This window comes from Helianthus annuus, chromosome 9 (genome assembly GCF_002127325.2).
Source record: "Helianthus annuus cultivar XRQ/B chromosome 9, HanXRQr2.0-SUNRISE, whole genome shotgun sequence".
In the NCBI taxonomy this organism is placed as follows: Eukaryota; Viridiplantae; Streptophyta; class Magnoliopsida; order Asterales; family Asteraceae; genus Helianthus; species Helianthus annuus.
Genome location: NC_035441.2, coordinates 125417745 through 125435877, shown reverse-complemented (window position 1 = coordinate 125435877; position 18133 = coordinate 125417745). Strand labels below are relative to the sequence as shown.

At 39.6% G+C, this 18133-nt stretch overlaps 1 protein-coding gene and 2 long non-coding RNA genes across 3 annotated transcripts; all 3 read left to right on the top strand.

Moving 5' to 3' along the window:
* Positions 1-8002: 8002 nt before the first annotated feature.
* On the top strand, positions 8003-9288 carry LOC110874644. Its single transcript, XR_002556109.2, has 3 exons — positions 8003-8130; positions 8678-8734; positions 9032-9288. It is a non-coding gene; the product is annotated as an uncharacterized LOC110874644 (long non-coding RNA).
* A 1192-nt stretch (positions 9289-10480) lies between these two features.
* Positions 10481-12025, top strand: LOC110876286. Its single transcript, XM_035977025.1, has 3 exons — positions 10481-10911; positions 11061-11955; positions 12011-12025. Exons 1-3 carry the CDS (start codon positions 10481-10483, stop codon positions 12023-12025), a joined length of 1341 nt encoding a protein of 446 aa, XP_035832918.1.
* A 3200-nt stretch (positions 12026-15225) lies between these two features.
* Positions 15226-16511, top strand: LOC118482092. Its single transcript, XR_004867182.1, has 3 exons — positions 15226-15353; positions 15901-15957; positions 16255-16511. It is a non-coding gene; the product is annotated as an uncharacterized LOC118482092 (long non-coding RNA).
* The last annotated feature ends 1622 nt before the right edge of the window (positions 16512-18133 follow it).

Sequence of the window (18133 nt, the reverse complement as noted above, 5' to 3'; positions counted from 1 at the left end):
GCACTTCACACATATCAATGGCCTTGCAAACCATTGGTGATCTCTTTTTCCTTATTTGCTACATACCAGGTTTTTGATAAAGATAAAGGTTTGTTTACTCACTTTCGCATGAACTCGCTCAACATTATTGTTGATTTTTCAACTTACATGTATTTCAGGAAACTAACGATCTGGCGCGGTATGGCTTGTTTTCCGCTGCATTAGGCCCGAGGTCATCCAGGGTTCGAGACTTGTGACTCTTTCCTGGACAAGTCACAATCTCTGAACCATGTTTACTTTAAGTTTGCATTTGTAATGTTTAGACAAGTTATGGTTGTTGGGTGTTAACCCATTAAGACAATGTTTAATATTTTTATTATCAATGGATGATCTTGCATATTTTTAATTCATATAGCTTGTTATGATTAAGCTATGGTATTAAGAAGTCACACCAAATTAACCACGCTTCCGCAAAGCCAGGGTGTGACACTGTTAGTCAATCATCCACCACTGCTCTCACCATTCCTATGTCACAAGCAAAATCCTTTTCATCCACAAAGCTTTACATAAGAAAAAGAGAAACAACTCAAGCCACCGATGAAAAATTTGATCATATTGCTGCAAAATATCCATTGGAACTAGATGCTGTAAAGAATGAGATGAAACAATTCTACACCGAGGATGATCCTTCAAAAAGAAAATTTCCTTCTCTCATAGGCTTCATAGTTCCAGAAGACATGGATGAATATCTTGAAATGAAAGCAAGGCAAGCAAAGATTCGAGCTAAACTCGAATGTAAAGATCAGGGTGATGAAGCCATTTCTAAAAGATTGGAGTTCCTACTTACAAAAGTTAAGCTGATGGAAGATCATGCACAAGTTCTGAGCAAAGAAAAGACAGATCAAAGAAAGGCGATAAGAAAAGAACTTATTGCATATATCATGAAAGAAAAATTCTATCAAGCTGAAGAAAACCAATTTGAAGAATGGCCAATCGTGGCTCTGAAGCATGAAGCAAACAGGATTGAAAGGATTAAAGGTGATCCAAGTAAAAAGAAGACAGCTCCAAACTGGAACAAATATAAAAAGCTAATTGCTGATCTTACTTCTGAATATAAAAAGAGGAAACAGGAATTGGTAGATGCTAAAGTAGACACTGCTGATGCCATAGCAAAATGGTCAAAACAGCAGACTGATGAAGCCTATGAAAGGCTGAAGAAAAGAAAGATAACTGTTTCAAGCACTTCAAAGAAGCATGAACAAATGATGAATCTTGAACAGCAGATAGAAAACCTCAGAACAATGTTCAAATCAGCAGACAATCCTACTCTTGTGACAAACCAAGAAGAAGGAAAACAACTGTCTGAAGAAGAGGTCAAAGAAAAGGAAGCTGAGTACTTCAATGATGCCATCATGAAAATGGGTCTAAAAGAAGAGAACTCAACAAAGCTTCAGAACCTTTTTAAAAAGGTATTAACCAAGCCTGCATCACCAAACACTTCGACAGGCATGACAGGCTTTGAAAGGCAAGAGCTGATAAAAAAAAGAGACTGCAGAAGACATAGCTGCTGCTAACAATGTCATTGAGATGGCCTTCAAAAGAATGTCTGAAAGTCTGCAAGTGTTCACAAGGCCATCATCTCCAAACTCATCAAAGAATAAATCTCTCCCAAGAAACCCATTAGGTTTAAAAATACTAAAGTGGATATCTGATCAAAAGACCCACGTATTGACTCTGGTCAGAACCAATGGTGAACTGAAGTACATATCAAGGAAAGAAGCACTAGGCCTTAGTGTTGAAGATTTGCAGGATCTTCTTGAACTTACACTGTGTAGGGATGATGATGACACAAGTTCCAAGAATTTTGAAGAAGAATTTAAGAGGCAAGCTCAGGAACTACTGATGAGAAATAAAGGTTAGAATAATGAAGGGTTTTGGCATTATCTGTTCTAGGGGGAGATTGTTGGGATTGAACCCTACCAGAGGAACAGATAATGAAAGCCAAAACCGGATCACAACAGCGGACTCACAATAAGCAATTGTTTACTATAAGCTTTCCCCTTGACTGTGGCTCAAACATCTGCTATACTCCAAAGTACTGCTTCTATCAACATCTGTGGATCTACAACTGCTGTTCCATTCAAGGACTGATGAAGACCAAAAGCCCTGCTGTTCAAACTGCTGCCTTGAGTCAAGCACTGCCGATCATGACAAGTACTGCTGGGTTCACAACAGTAGAACGATGCAGCAGCAGTTTTATTCATCTCACGAAATGTAATGCAATATCAGTAGTTAGCAAAGCAGTAGTTGTGTAGATCAGTAGATAGTGTTTGTTAGGTTGTTAGATGTCACTTTCATGGTGACGTCAGCTGAGATGCTTCAGTGGTTTGGATTGTCTATAAATGTAACAGTACTCTGTACTGTTACACTTGATCGTTTTGAGTGAGTTCTTCTCCTCAATTCAATCCTTTCATCTTGTGCAACCAACCTTGGGGTATCAGGCCGAGGGGGAGTTTAGTTGTGTAAGCATGCTTGTAATCTTTTGATTTTCATTGTAATCATTCAACTTAATGAGAAAGCATGTGTTTATCAAACTATTCTCTTCCTTGATTGTGTTTATAAAGTTTGTATCCATTTCCGCTGCACTTTACATTGTTTTATATCCATTGATTTGTCAAATTCTTACAAACAAGCACAATCATGACAGCCTCCAATCCTAACATAATTCTATTTGGTTTTTTTGTAGGTCCTCTTACGAGAATTCCTGTTTCAGATATCTCTAACAGATCTCCTCTTTCAGATATCACAAATTGTAATACCTCTTAAATTTTATTATAAGTATACTTTTTTCCGTTTTAGGTTTCTAAGGTGGCTGATTGTTGTTTTTCGTACATACTATACTTTCTCTGTTATTTAGTTACTCCCCCGATGAAAGGCGTAAGCTTCAAAAATTAACACTTGATAATAAGAAATTGTTAAATGCATCGTCATCATCAACGAATGTTCGTAACATCTTTTCTGACAATGCAACTATGGTTGAATGTTCTGATTCTACGGATCAACATATGTACTCCATTGGGTGTCGAGCAGTTAGAAATGCTACTGGTTCTTTAATTTCAACTACACCAGGTTTGTATTTTGTTTCTTTATTATTTGTTTTGATAAACACATTACTAAACCACATACCGGTCTTAACATCAATGTTTTAATATTGGATATTCATATAATGGCATTAACATAGGTACACCAGCAGATAGCAACCGTCGATATTCCATTACTTCTAGCATTATTAGCAGTAACAATCAGTCGATTTTGGGTAGTAACTCTACGCTTACACGGCTGTCTTCTAGTAAACGTAACCTTGAGCGCAAGAAGCGTGATAATACTCCTGTACCTATGCTCTGTTTGGATTCCAATCAAGAAAATGTGTTCTTTTGCATTGATGAAGATCCTTATAAAGGGATATCTAAAGGTTTTAATCTATTATATTGTTTTAGGACATTTGTTGTGTTCTACCTGTAATATAACTCTCAATCATTTGTTAACAGATTATTTGGACCATGGTGAGCAAGTGCTTACATGTCAGCTTTGTAGTGCAAAGTTATGGGCATCGGAAGGTGGAAAAGGTCGTTTAACTTTAAATAAGCTATGTTATGGTATGTGTTGTGGGTATGGTAAAGTTCAGCTACCGCCTTTAAAGGATGCACATCCGTCTTATCAAAATTTGTTTTCTTCCTCAAATCCAAAAAGCAAGTTCTTCCTGAAGAACATAAGACGATACAACTCTATGTTCTCTTTTACATCTATGGGTGGAAAGCTTGATTCTAATATCAACAAGGGCAATGCTCCATTTATATATCGTATCAGTGGCCAAAACTATCATTGCATGGGGAGTCTCAAACCTCCAGCTGGAAATGAAGCTAGATTTTGTCAGCTATACATACATGATACTTGAAACAATAGGATCCTTGATCCTCTCCCTTGAATGGGTTTCCATTATATAGAAAATACAATCCCGTAACTTTAGGGATATTTACAACGATAATAGTAAACATAATAATAACCATAAATACATTATCTATTACACCCCCGCAGTCGAAGCGGGAGGAGGCCGTAAGCTGAGACTAGACCGAAAATCTTCAAACAGAACCCGTGGTAAGCCTTTGGTGAAAATGTCCGCAATCTGATATCGAGAAGGAACATGAAGAACGCGAATCTCACCCCGTTGAACCTTTGCACGCACGAAGTGGATGTCTAGCTCAATATGTTTAGTGCGTTGATGTTGGACGGGGTTGCCCGAAAGATAAATGGCGCTAACGTTGTCACAATAAACAAGAGTGGCACGAGAAAGAGGGCGCTGTAATTCCAACAGGAGATTACGAAGCCAGCAAACCTCTGCAACTACATTAGCAACCCCTCGATACTCAGCTTTCGCGCTTGAACGAGAAATTGTAGCTTGTCGTTTGGAAGACCAAGATATAAGGTTGTCACCATAATAAACACAATATCTGTAACACCTCGGAATTTTGTGTCCAATAAATAAATGACACGTGTCGCATACGACAAAAATTATATAAACCCGGATTTAATTAAGATATGTGGTAGGATTTTCGAATATGTCGACATGTTAATTTTATACCTCTGAGCGACTTCGTCATTATAAATGTCGGGACCCTAAGCAAAAATTTATAAGCATCTAATATATCTTGATCCGGTAATTACTAATAACCAAAAGGATCCAAGTTACTAATCTAAATCCTAAGAAAATAATGCAATGCAAATAATTATTTATAAGCCCATCCTTGTGCAAACCCATGATGCATTATGATACTGACCAAGCATGGGTTAAGAAGAGCCTCATACTGACTTGTTCCAAGCACAAAGACTATTTATTACAAATTGACCATTCAATGCTTGAAAGGTTAATTTTTTTTTTTTTTGCCTCTGTTAAGCTCTTACGGACCGTAAGGGTCCTGCCTTACGGACCGTAAGGGAGTGAAGGGGTAAAAATGTTTCCGCCATAGGCTTACGGACCGCAAGGGCCATGCCATACGGTCCGTAAGCGACGCCCGGCGACAGATAGTTGGCTGTTTTAAGCGGTAAAACATTAATGCAAAGATTTTCCAGAGATATGGGCGACCCCTAATCATCTTCTAGCACCAAGGGACAGTTGTTGATCATCAAGGAGCATTGGTAGGCCTTGTTGTAATGATCTTAAAGATCTACATTGCCTATAAAAGGCCACATTGTTGCAACAAGTTCCTCACACCTTTCTCTTGCACTTCTGATCATTTCTGGAGCTCTCAAGCATTCTCCTAACATCCATAGTCGTGCACCAAGCTTCTGTAAGTGTGCCTAACCTTTTGTGGCTTTGTTTTTGCTTAGTTTAGCTTAAAAGTCAATCCGTCGTAATCAACGATTGACTTTGCGATAAATCACAAATGGTCCAGTGGTTTGTCGAATCAAAGATAGTTATATGTTGGTAATCATGTGGGATTTAAACCCCTAAAAGGGCACCCTCTGATTCCCACTCTAACTAGTCCGAATGTCGAGTCAAACGTGCTTAGAAAAAGTCAACAGAAATGCCATTTTGCGATTTAATGCATAATCAGTAATGTAGATGATGTGTAACCTGTTTAAACACTCATAAAACATGATAATAAGTATATTAACTAGTCTAAGCTTGTTTGATCCGACCATTTACTGTTTTAACCCGTTCGGAGCCGAAAGTCGCAAAGCTTTGACTTTTGCATTGACTTCAGTTCTGACCCGTTAAAGTATGATTTAGATATGCCTTAGGACTCTCTTAGGACCAGGTTACATGATGGTATAACCCTCTGTGACCGGTTCGTTGTTTGTCCGAGTCTTTTACACATTTCCGTTAAATGCTTAAAAGTTGACCGTAACGCCCTTTTTGATTTAAAACGAGAATTTCGGACATGTGAAAGAATCATAACCTTAGTTACTGATTTCCAAGCATGTCCCTAAAATTTCACATCAATCCGAGGTCCAGAATAGGAGTTATGCTAAATAGCGCAAATTACGGAAACTTTAGTAATTTAATAGCGCAATTAGCATAACGCCTATCTAAACCCGGATTTCGACACCAAACCTTTTACTCACTGATGTAAAATAATATTTTGGGATTTTTAAAGATTTTTAATTATTTTTAACCTGCTCATAACCTGCGGTTATGGCATCGGTTCGGTAATTACCGAATATACCCTTTTCGGCCATAACTTGAGTTCTACAAGGTCTTTTGACCCGATTCCAGTTGCTATTGATTTTAAATAATAAATAAAGTATTTTAGACTTTATAAACTGTTCGGGAAACTCAGATTTCCTGTAAGAACTCAGAAACCTCTTTTATAATCTTTAAAAAGACCGAAATACCCCTACGGGGCATAATATGAACTTAAACTCGTTACGGGCATTATGGAAGGTATCCTACTGATACCACAACCTCTTTAAAGCATATTGACATAGGAAAACAGTGTAGGACTCTTACGGTTACCCGTTGCGCCTTTTGCGCGCACGGTTCGGCTTATGTAACTAGTTTGCATAAACTAGCCGAAACGGGTCAAACCATATTGTTTTGACCCCAAAATCCAGAGTGTGATTATTATACCCATATAAAACAAGTCTTCAAACTTGTTGGGACAAAAATCACATTCCTTTCCCGGTTTTCGCCTTTCACGCGACTAAACCGTAACTATCCATTGAAACTGACCGGTCTAAGCTACGGCTAAATTAACGACCCATTAGGATTCTAATAGGTTAATATTAACCTTCGTTCCAGATTAGGAGACCAGTAAAAGCTATCTGCAGTTTATTTCAATTAAGGATTTATACTTGCAAAGGTAAATACTTTTAACTTATTTTCCGTTATACGGGCTTGGGTTACGGTATATAGCATACCGCTTGATCGGGCATCAAATTCTCCACCGATTGAGTGGGTAATTGAATAAATTTGATCGGCTCGTTTAAACAGTCTTGTTACTTAAAAGCCTTTGGGGGGTTAATGACCATGTCCCGGATATCCCTGGCATCATTTTACGAAATGGCCACGACCTAAGCGCGGAGTGTAGGCGTACACTCGTCAGTGCATAAATAGTCGCTGTGGTGTGTCTATTAATCTTTAACCCGGACTTGATCTGGGCTACTGAACGCATAAGGAACATGTAATTCGTTCACAAGATTATATATTTAAATAATTCTCCCAAGTTATAAAAGAGTTTGTGCCTTGTGCATTCAAAATCAATTTTAATAAACATTTTTCAAAAGTGTCGGTTGAATGTATTTACAAGTGTAAACTGACGTATTTTCCCAAAAAGACTAAATGCAGGTACTATGCGTAATTGGCTGGATATTCTCCTTAGTATCATAAAGAGTCTCGCAAGCTCAAGATGTCGATGTCTGTTGAACAACACTTACATTTTTATTTGATCCCCTGTGGATACTTTTTCGACTATTCGTAATACATTTGATATTACAAACAATGGTTGAAATATAATTATCTTTATGCTTCCGATGTGCATTCATATATTGTGTGGTTTGACTATATTGTTGCCAACTACGTCACGGTAATCCCCCACCGGGCCCACCGGTGAGACACGTGGAAAACGGGGTGTGACAATATCCACTGGTGGACCGTCGAGTGTCAAGGCACCCGGCCCAGTCCGCGTCAGTATAGGCAGTCAGTTGCGGAGTAGGGGACGGGCCGAAGGTGAGACCAAAAGCAGTTGTACCTTGAATGTATGTAACACCCCAGTTTTCGTATGTCTTAATATAATAAATTAATAGTGAGAATTTAACGACAAAGAATGGTAAATATAAATTTTTACCATTATACCCTAAAATAAAAATTTATGAATAGGTTAATTAAGAATGTGTGAAAATAAAAGTTTAACTATCAAGTAAAGTGCTCAATAGTTGAGGGACCAAAGTTGGACAATTAGAAAGACAATTTAATAAAAATTGTCAACACAATACACACACATCAGATATGTGTGTGCGTGTATATGCGACCAGAAGGGGGGCAAGGAAGAACAAACCCTAATCAACACAAATCAATCAAATTGAAAGGGGATTTGGAGTCTAGGTGAATGTATGACTTAAGAATGGTGATCACCTAAGTGTTTCTTGTATCAAGTAAGTCAAATTTTGCAATTTGGTGATGTTTGATTTAAGGGGTTTAGTATAATTCGTGAATGTATTGCTAAATTCAGTATGATTAATAGTTTCTAAGGAGGTTTAGACATCACTAGATGCTAAATCTTAGTATGAACATGATTAGGGCAAAAACCCACTTGCATGTCAAAATAATGCTTGGAAATTGTGAAGTTTGTATGTTAAATTGATGATTTAATTATGAAATTGTTATGAATGTAGATTTAGAATTGTATGTTTTTTATTTGAATGATAAATCCTAACATGGTAGTATGTTTATGTTGCTCAAGAATGAACTATGGAAGTTGTGCTTAAAATGCTTGTACATTATGCTAATCTAGTGATATGCACACCATGTGTTTGACAAAATGTCTAAGTGAGTTAGTTATGGCTTTTGCATGAATACTTGTTAAGATGATGCAACTTTCTTATGATAATGATGTATGTAGTTATTAAACGCCATAACATACCATAAGGATTGTAAAATTAATGTTGAAAGAAAGCTAAAGTACGGGATTATGGTATATAGGCACAAAGAAGGAAGAAGGCGCGAGTCACTCAAAGGCACAATCATCACAAGATCGCGGTAAGTTCATATGAACTTTATTTACTTTAATGTAACTTTTCGAAAAGTGGTATTTGGTTCTATGGAATTATTGTAAAGGTTCATAACGGGTCGAATGATGTAAGTATATGGAAAAGTGTGGTCTTTAATGATTCATGGTGAATGATTCGGAAAGTGATACGTTGGATACTTCCGAATGGAAGTATGGATGCTATTAAGGTAACAAGACATGTTAACGGGTTGAACAATGATAGGTAATTAAAGGATTTTTGAAGTAATATGTGTTTGAACTAATAATGTTTCCGTTATGAAATGTAGGTAAATCTCTTGCTTGAATGCAGCGCGCCCGAACCGAACACACACACGAAACGTCGACTCTAAGCGCTTCCGGTCCAAGTTGTTTGTTTGATGGGTTAACTTACCATTTTGATTAGTAAATGTTATTTTGTATGTGTCTAGTTTGTTAGTAGAAAGTTTGGATACTAAACTTGTGTAGTTTGTACAAAAGGTTCATGGCGAACCATATACGGTTGTAATTTTGATTATGTTGGTAAGTGTCGTAGTATTAATAGTAATGGTATTGTTATAAACAGGGGGAAAGGTACCTATTACGAACGGGTCATGTCAAAATTTTGGTAAAATTGTAAGAGAAATTGTATGTCGATTTGTCGAATGATGAATTTGGGGCTTCACAAGTGGACGTTTATGTTAAATGTCAAATGTGAAAAAAAATTGGGCGTTTCAAGTTGGTATCAGAGCCTAGGTTTGAGGGATTTAAGCATCAAGTGCTTGAACTCAAACCGAAAGCTCGTGAGGAAGTGTGTGTTCGTTTCGCGGCGCAAAGCAAGTAAGTACTTTTTTTTAAAAAGTTGAAAATTTTCTTTTGTAGTATGAATAATTAGTTTCGAAATGTCATTGAATGTTAGGGAATGAATCGTTTCAGTTTGGGGTTAGAACGGGTCAAATAATGTATAAAGGGGTTTATAAGCCGTTTGCTTATAAATCAGCTTTTAATGCGACCCGAAGTGATAAACGGATCCGTAATTAAATTACGGACGCGTGGGAAAAAGAATCGTGTAAAACGGATCAATAACGAATGAGTTATGTCCGTTTTCGTGAAACTTGGGTTGGCTGGGAAATTTTCAGCAGCAATTAAGCAACTGGGCACGGTGCACGGTCGTGCACTGGTCGCACGAACGTGCGTTTCCGAGTAAGACAGTGCACGGGCTTGTGCACTGCCAGGGTTTCCAACGTTCTAGGTGATGCACGGTAGTGCAAATGGACGCACGACCGTGCGGCTGCAAAATCTTGCCGTAAGACAGTAAATCATCACCGTAAGCTTTCTTCTTCCACCGTAAGCTACGGTGGCCACCGTAGCTTACGGTGGCGACCAGACATAAATTTTCTTTTTCTTGCAATCGGGAGCTAGGGAAGGGCAACCAAAGCTTACCGAGACCGCATGTAGTAACAAAAACTTTAGTTTAAACCCTCAAACTCTAATAATGCTTATCAAGTCGCAAGAGTAGCTCGATATACAACGAGAATGCATGAAATTGAATGTATTAGATGATTTAAACTCGAGGGAAAGTACATGTAAATGTTAAGAAGAAACATTTGATAAGATAAGAACGACACGATACGATTGTCAACGACGACAAGGCATGAAATACGAATAATGAATGGGAAATGTCATGATAAATGATGTTGAAATATGACGTTGGCAAGTATGAAATGAAATCTAATGAATGTACCGAATGTTTTATGTAGATGGCTGATAGGGTGAACGTGAATGATGACGATGAAGCACGCCGAAATGAAATAAGAACTATGGTTGTGGAAGAGGTAAAGAAAGCAATTGAGGCTAGTATACCCCGATTAGCTCAGGAAGTCGAGGGGCAAGTATTGGAGATAGTTAATACCTCGGTAACATCTAAGGTGGAAGAATTGAAAGAAATGATTAGTGAATTGCAAGTGAAGAAAAGCAAACGGAGATGTACGTACAAAGAGTTCATGGCATGTAATCCCTTACCATACCAAGGGGATGTTGATCCGATAGCTTGCCAAAGGTGGATTTCAAGCACCGAAGCCGTGTTTACACGGAGTAGATGCGAAGTGGAAGATCAAGTAATGTTTGCCTCCTACAATCTCGAGCAAAAGATTGGTGGGATGCATACTCGAAGGAATTGGGGGATGATAAAGTACAGTCGTTAACATGGCAAGAATTCAAGGAGTCATTCCTGAAATATTATAGTCCACAATCCGCAATTGATAAGATTCAGGAAGACTTCTTGCGTCTCAGATAGAAGGATGAAACGATTGACGAGATAACAAACAAATTCCTTGAAAGGGTGAAGTTCTGTGAAGAGATAGCTGGGACGGAGAGGCAAAGGATTGTACGTTACCATGCTATGCTAAAGGCTGAATATCGAGAATTTGTAAATCCCTCCAAGTGTGCAACGCTGAACGAACTAATTGATTGGGCAAGAGACAGAGAAATTGAGATAAAAAGGCAGGTTGAACGGGGAGAGAAAAGGGTAGCGGAGAAGCCTACCAACGCAAGCCCATCGAAAAAGGCAAGATATCAAGATCAAAGCAAGAAAGGGAAAGCAAGTAGTGAAATTCCGACTTGCAAGACGTGTGGGAAGCATCATTCGGGTGAATGTTTGTCAGGAAAGAAGGGGTGCTACAAATGTGGACGTGAGGGACATCCGTTTTATAGGTGCCCCGAAAACCCTAAGGCGTGTTATAATTGTAATGAAACGGGGCACATTAAAGCGGAATGCCCGAAACTCCAACAAGGGACAAAGAGAGATGGAAAGAAGGATGAGCCTCCCAAGGCTCGCGGAAGGATGTTTCAGTTAACCTCGGATGAAGCTAAAGCTAGCCCGGACGTGGTTTCAGGTATATTTTTGGTGAATTCCATGCCTATGAATGTTTTATTTGATTCCGGGGCTAGTAGGTCGTTCATTTCTAATGAATTGTTAGCTCACCCATCGTTTAAGCTTGAAAAGATGATGGTACCCTTAGAAGTAGAAGTTTCTGATAGTAAAAGCTATTTGTTACATGATATTTGTAGAAACTGTAAGATCTTAATCGAAGATGAGGAATTTAGTATAGATCTTGTCCCGATGTACATGGGGGAATTTAAAGTAGTTGTAGGAATGGATTGGCTTGCCCAAAACCACGCTGAAATTCAATGTGAAAAGAAAGTTATTCATATATTAACCTCGGGGGGGAAACGGGTAAGTGTTCAAGGAGATAGAGTCATTAAGTCGAAATTGTGTTCTATAATCAAAGCTGTCAAACATGTGAGGAACGGGGGTAGAGCTTATCTATCTTATGTGATTGACACCAATCGAGGTGTCCCAAAGCTTGAAGATGTGAACGTGGTAAATGAATATCCGGATGTGTTTCCGGAAGACCTACCGGGCCTCCCGCCTGAACGAGAAGTAGAATTTAAAATAGAGCTAAACCCGGGTGCAAAACCGGTAGCTAAGGCTCCTTATCGGTTGGCCCCAACCGAAATGAAAGAATTGATGACGCAACTTCAAGAGTTGCTCGATAAGGGTTTTATTAGACCAAGTGTTTCACCATGGGGAGCACCCGTACTTTTCGTGAAGAAGAAAGATGGTTCGTTGCGAATGTGCATCGACTATCGAGAGTTGAACAAATTGACGGTGAAGAATCGATACCCGTTGCCCAGAATTGATGATCTATTTGATCAGTTACAAGGGGCAAGTTGGTTTTCAAAAATCGATTTGCGGTCGGGTTATCACCAACTACGCGTACGAGAAGAGGATGTGCCGAAAACTGCGTTTCGAACGCGGTACGGACATTACGAGTTTTTAGTAATGTCCTTCGGATTAACGAACGCCCCAGCTGCTTTTATGGATTTAATGAATCGGGTATGCCGACCTATGCTTGATAAATATGTAATCGTTTTTATTGATGATATTCTAGTATACTCTCGCAGTGAAGCAGAGCATGCTTCCCATTTACGTGATGTATTGGAAACGCTTCGCAAGGAAAAGTTATATGCAAAATTCTCAAAGTGTGCCTTTTGGCTTAGGGAGGTACAATTTTTGGGTCATGTGATCGATGCGGATGGTGTCCATGTGGATCCGTCCAAGGTAGATGCGGTGATGAATTGGGTACCCCCGAAGAATCCAAGCGAAATAAAAAGTTTTCTGGGTTTGGCTGGGTATTATAGGAGATTTATCCAAGATTTCTCCAAGATAGCCTCTCCTATGACGAAGTTAACAAAGAAGAGTGAAAAGTTTATATGGGGCGAAGAGCAAGAAAAAGCGTTTCAAACCTTAAAAGAAAAGCTCTCAAATTCTCCGGTGTTGACATTACCGGATGGAACGGATGGTTTGGTGGTGTATACGGACGCCTCTCGTCAAGGTTTAGGGTGTGTGTTAATGCAAAGGGGTAAAGTCGTTGCTTACGCTTCGAGACAACTCAAGCAACATGAAGGCAATTATCCAACTCATGATCTTGAACTGGCGGCGGTTGTATTCGCCTTGAAAATATGGAGGCACTACCTTTATGGGGTGAAATGTACTATCTTCTCGGATCATAAAAGCCTCAAATATTTTTTCGAACAGAAAGATCTCAATATGAGGCAACGAAGATGGTTGGAACTCCTTAAGGATTACGACTGCGACATCCATTATCATCCCGGGAAAGCTAACGTAGTAGCGGACGCACTTAGCCGAAAGGAATACCCGACCCCGATTCGGGTAAAGTCCATGAAGATGGTAGTTACTCCTAAACTACTTGATGAAATTCGGGAAGCTCAAATGAAATCTTTAAATGCTGTTGACTCAAAGAAAGAAAGAACGAAAGGATTCATTCATGAATTGGAAGAGAATGCAAATGGTATAAAAACGAGGTACAACCGAATTTGGATACCCCGGTATTGCGAAGTGAAAGAACTATTGTTGAATGAAGCTCACAAGTCTCGATACTCCGTTCATCCGGGGGCTACAAAGATGTATCGAGACTTGAGGATGAATTATTGGTGGCCAGGGATGAAAAGAGACATTGTCAAGTATGTTGCTAAGTGTTTGACGTGTTCCCAAGTAAAGGCTGAACACCAGAAGCCGTATGGAAAGTTACAACCCTTGGAGATCCCGGTGTGGAAATGGGAACATATAACGATGGATTTGGTGACTAAGCTTCCCAAGACAAGAAAAGGGCACGATGCAATATGGGTGGTCGTTGACCGACTTACCAAAAGTGCACATTTCCTACCTATTCGGGAGAATTATAAATCAGAAAAGATGGCGGAAGTCTACATGAACGAGATCATATCCCGACATGGGGTTCCGGTGTCTATAGTGTCCGATCGGGACACCCGGTTCACCTCTCGTTATTGGAGGAAGTTTAACGATGAATTGGGAACCCAATTACACATCAGCACCGCCTACCATCCACAAACCGATGGTCAGACAGAGCGAACTATCCAAACATTAGTTGATATGTTAAGGGCGTGTGTTATAGAATTCGGAGGAAGCTGGGATGATCAACTACCTTTGGTAGAATTTTCTTATAATAATAGCTATCATAACAGCATAAAAATGGCCCCCTACGAAATGCTTTATGGAAGGAAATGTAGGACCCCGGTTTGTTGGGGGGAAGTGGGTCAACGAGAAATCGCGCCAAAAGAGGTAGTGACCAAAACGAATGAAAAGATTGATATGGTTAGGTCAAGATTGAAAGCAACGCAAGATAGACAAAAGTCTTATGCGGATCGACGAAAGCGACCAATAGAATTTCAAGTGGGAGATCATGTGTTATTAAAGGTCTCTCCATGGAAAGGAATAATCCGTTTTCGTAAACGCGGGAAGCTAGGCCCTCGATATATCGGGCCATTCAAAATACTCGCCCGAGTTGGGGCGGTGGCATATCGGTTAGAACTACCACCTGCGCTGGATGGGATTCATAACACCTTTCACGTGTCTCAGTTGCGAAAGTGCCTTGCGGATGAGACGGCATACGTGCCTATGGACGACATTGAAGTGGATAAGAAGTTAAATTATGTTGAAAAACCTGTAGCAATCAAGGATTTTAAAGTGAAGCACCTCCGAAACAAATCTGTTCGACAAGTGTTGGTTCAATGGCAACATAGGAAGGGATCGGATCTCACTTGGGAAGCGGAGGATGATATGCGAAAGCACTACCCGGAATTATTTGGTACGTAGTCAGGTTTCGGGGACGAAACCTTTTATAAGGGGGGTGGACTTGTAACACCCCAGTTTTCGTATGTCTTAATATAATAAATTAATAGTGAGAATTTAACGACAAAGAATGGTAAATATAAATTTTTACCATTATACCCTAAAATATAAATTTATGAATAGGTTAATTAAGAATGTGTGAAAATAAAAGTTTAACTATCAAGTAAAGTGCTCAATAGTTGAGGGACCAAAGTTGGACAATTAGAAAGACAATTTAATAAAAATTGTCAACACAATACACACACATCAGATATGTGTGTGCGTGTATATGCGACCAGAAGGGGGGCAAGGAAGAACAAACCCTAATCAACACAAATCAATCAAATTGAAAGGGGATTTGGAGTCTAGGTGAATGTATGACTTAAGAATGGTGATCACCTAAGTGTTTCTTGTATCAAGTAAGTCAAATTTTGCAATTTGGTGATGTTTGATTTAAGGGGTTTAGTATAATTCGTGAATGTATTGCTAAATTCAGTATGATTAACAGTTTCTAAGGAGGTTTAGACATCACTAGATGCTAAATCTTAGTATGAACATGATTAGGGCAAAAACCCACTTGCATGTCAAAATAATGCTTGGAAATTGTGAAGTTTGTATGTTAAATTGATGATTTAATTATGAAATTGTTATGAATGTAGATTTAGAATTGTATGTTTTTGATTTGAATGATAAATCCTAACATGGTAGTATGTTTATGTTGCTCAAGAATGAACTATGGAAGTTGTGCTTAAAATGCTTGTACATTATGCTAATCTAGTGATATGCACACCATGTGTTTGACAAAATGTCTAAGTGAGTTAGTTATGGCTTTTGCATGAATACTTGTTAAGATGATGCAACTTTCTTATGATAATGATGTATGTAGTTATTAAACGCCATAACATACCATAAGGATTGTAAAATTAATGTTGAAAGAAAGCTAAAGTACGGGATTATGGTATATAGGCACAAAGAAGGAAGAAGGCGCGAGTCACTCAAAGGCACAATCATCACAAGATCGCGGTAAGTTCATATGAACTTTATTTACTTTAATGTAACTTTTCGAAAAGTGGTATTTGGTTCTATGGAATTATTGTAAAGGTTCATAACGGGTCGAATGATGTAAGTATATGGAAAAGTGTGGTCTTTAATGATTCATGGTGAATGATTCGGAAAGTGATACGTTGGATACTTCCGAATGGAAGTATGGATGCTATTAAGGTAACAAGACATGTTAACGGGTTGAACAATGATAGGTAATTAAAGGATTTTTGAAGTAATATGTGTTTGAACTAATAATGTTTCCGTTATGAAATGTAGGTAAATCTCTTGCTTGAATGCAGCGCGCCCGAACCGAACACACACACGAAACGTCGACTCTAAGCGCTTCCGGTCCAAGTTGTTTGTTTGATGGGTTAACTTACCATTTTGATTAGTAAATGTTATTTTGTATGTGTCTAGTTTGTTAGTAGAAAGTTTGGATACTAAACTTGTGTAGTTTGTACAAAAGGTTCATGGCGAACCATATACGGTTGTAATTTTGATTATGTTGGTAAGTGTCGTAGTATTAATAGTAATGGTATTGTTATAAACAGGGGGAAAGGTACCTATTACGAACGGGTCATGTCAAAATTTTGGTAAAATTGTAAGAGAAATTGTATGTCGATTTGTCGAATGATGAATTTGGGGCTTCACAAGTGGACGTTTATGTTAAATGTCAAATGTGAAAAAAAATTGGGCGTTTCAATGTAACGGATGATGCGCTTTAGTGCATTCCAATGGTCCGATTTTGGGGCATGCATATAGATGCAGATTTGTCGCACGGCATAGCTTATGCCGGGTCTTGTGAAGGTGAGATATTGAAGAGCACTAGCCAGACTACGGTATAAAGTAGGATCATGAAAATCATCCCCAGCAGTGGCGCTAAGTTTAGCATGTGTGTCAACTGGGGTGTGCACCGGATTGCAAGAAGACATTCCAGCTCGTTCAATAATTTACTGAGCATAGGCCTGTTGAGAGAGAAACATGGTGTCCTTGTGTCGCTTGACGGAGATACCAAGGAAGAAGCTAAGGGGACCAAGATCCTTCATGGCGAATTCTTTTGCTAGATGAGACATGATAGTTGCCCGAAGATTGGTAGAAGAAGTGACTAGTAAGATGTCATCAACATAAAGAAGGAGATAAGCAACCTGTGAGCCCTGATGAAAAGTGAACAAGGAAGTGTCACATTTACTTTGTGTGAACCCTAAGGTGAGCAAAAAGTCTGTAAAGCGTTGATACCACGCCCGAGGAGCTTGTTTCAATCCGTATAAGGATTTCTTGAGACGACAGACATGATCGGGAAAGTTGGCGTCCCGAAAACCCATTGGTTGTACATGTAAACTGTTTCTTGTAAATTACCGTGGAGAAAAGCATTTGTGACGTCTAGTTGGTGTACCTGCCATGACTAAGAAAGAGCAATAGATAAAACGGTACAGATAGTGCCCGGCTTGACAACCGGACTGAAAGTATCACCACAATCAACCCCAACTTGCTGAAGACGACCATCACATACCAGTCGGGCTTTATACCTTTCCAAAGACCCATTAGATTTGAACTTATGTTTAAATAACCACATGCTCCGAATAATGTGCATGTCCGGCAACCTCGGCGTTAATTCCCACGTCTCATTCTTGATAAGGGCATGGTATTCGTCAGTCATGGCTTTGTGCCAAACCGGATTGGATAAGGCAGCGGTGGGGCTTTTGGGTAGAGGAACGATGGTGGAAACATTTAGATTAAGTCGGTTGGTGGGTTTGATGATACCGCCCATGGCGCGGGTGCGCATGGTGCGGGTGGTTGTTGTGGGCGGGTTTGGCTGGGAAGTAGGTAATATGGGAGGGGGGTTCGAAGTGTGGGCTGATGTGGGTGGGGAAGGTTGCGAGTCAACAGGTGAGGGTTGGGCCGATGTGGGTGGGGAAGGCGGGTCAGATGGGTTGATAGGATGGGTCAGTGGAGAGGGGGGTGGGCTGGGGAGGGAAGAGGGTGAGGGCTGTAGTGGGCCGAAGAAGAGTTGGGAGGAGGGGAGGTGTGGGAGTGGATTGGGCTAGTAGGAGTGGTGTGGGCTGGTTAAGGGGTGTTGGGTTGGGAGGTGAGGTTAGGTAGTTGGGTGTGGGAAGTAGTCGACTGGACATGTGGCCACAAGAGAGGTGGGAATGTG

What these genes read in the sequence shown, in the direction of transcription:
- LOC110876286 (XM_035977025.1), top strand. Translation starts at nt 10,481, where the DNA reads ATGGCTGATAGGGTGAACGTGAATGATGACGATGAAGCACGCCGAAAT. An exon ending in AGGAATTGGGGGATGATAAA is followed by an intron (nt 10,912 to 11,060) that starts GTACAGTCGTTA and finishes ATTCCTTGAAAG; the next exon opens with GGTGAAGTTCTGTGAAGAGA.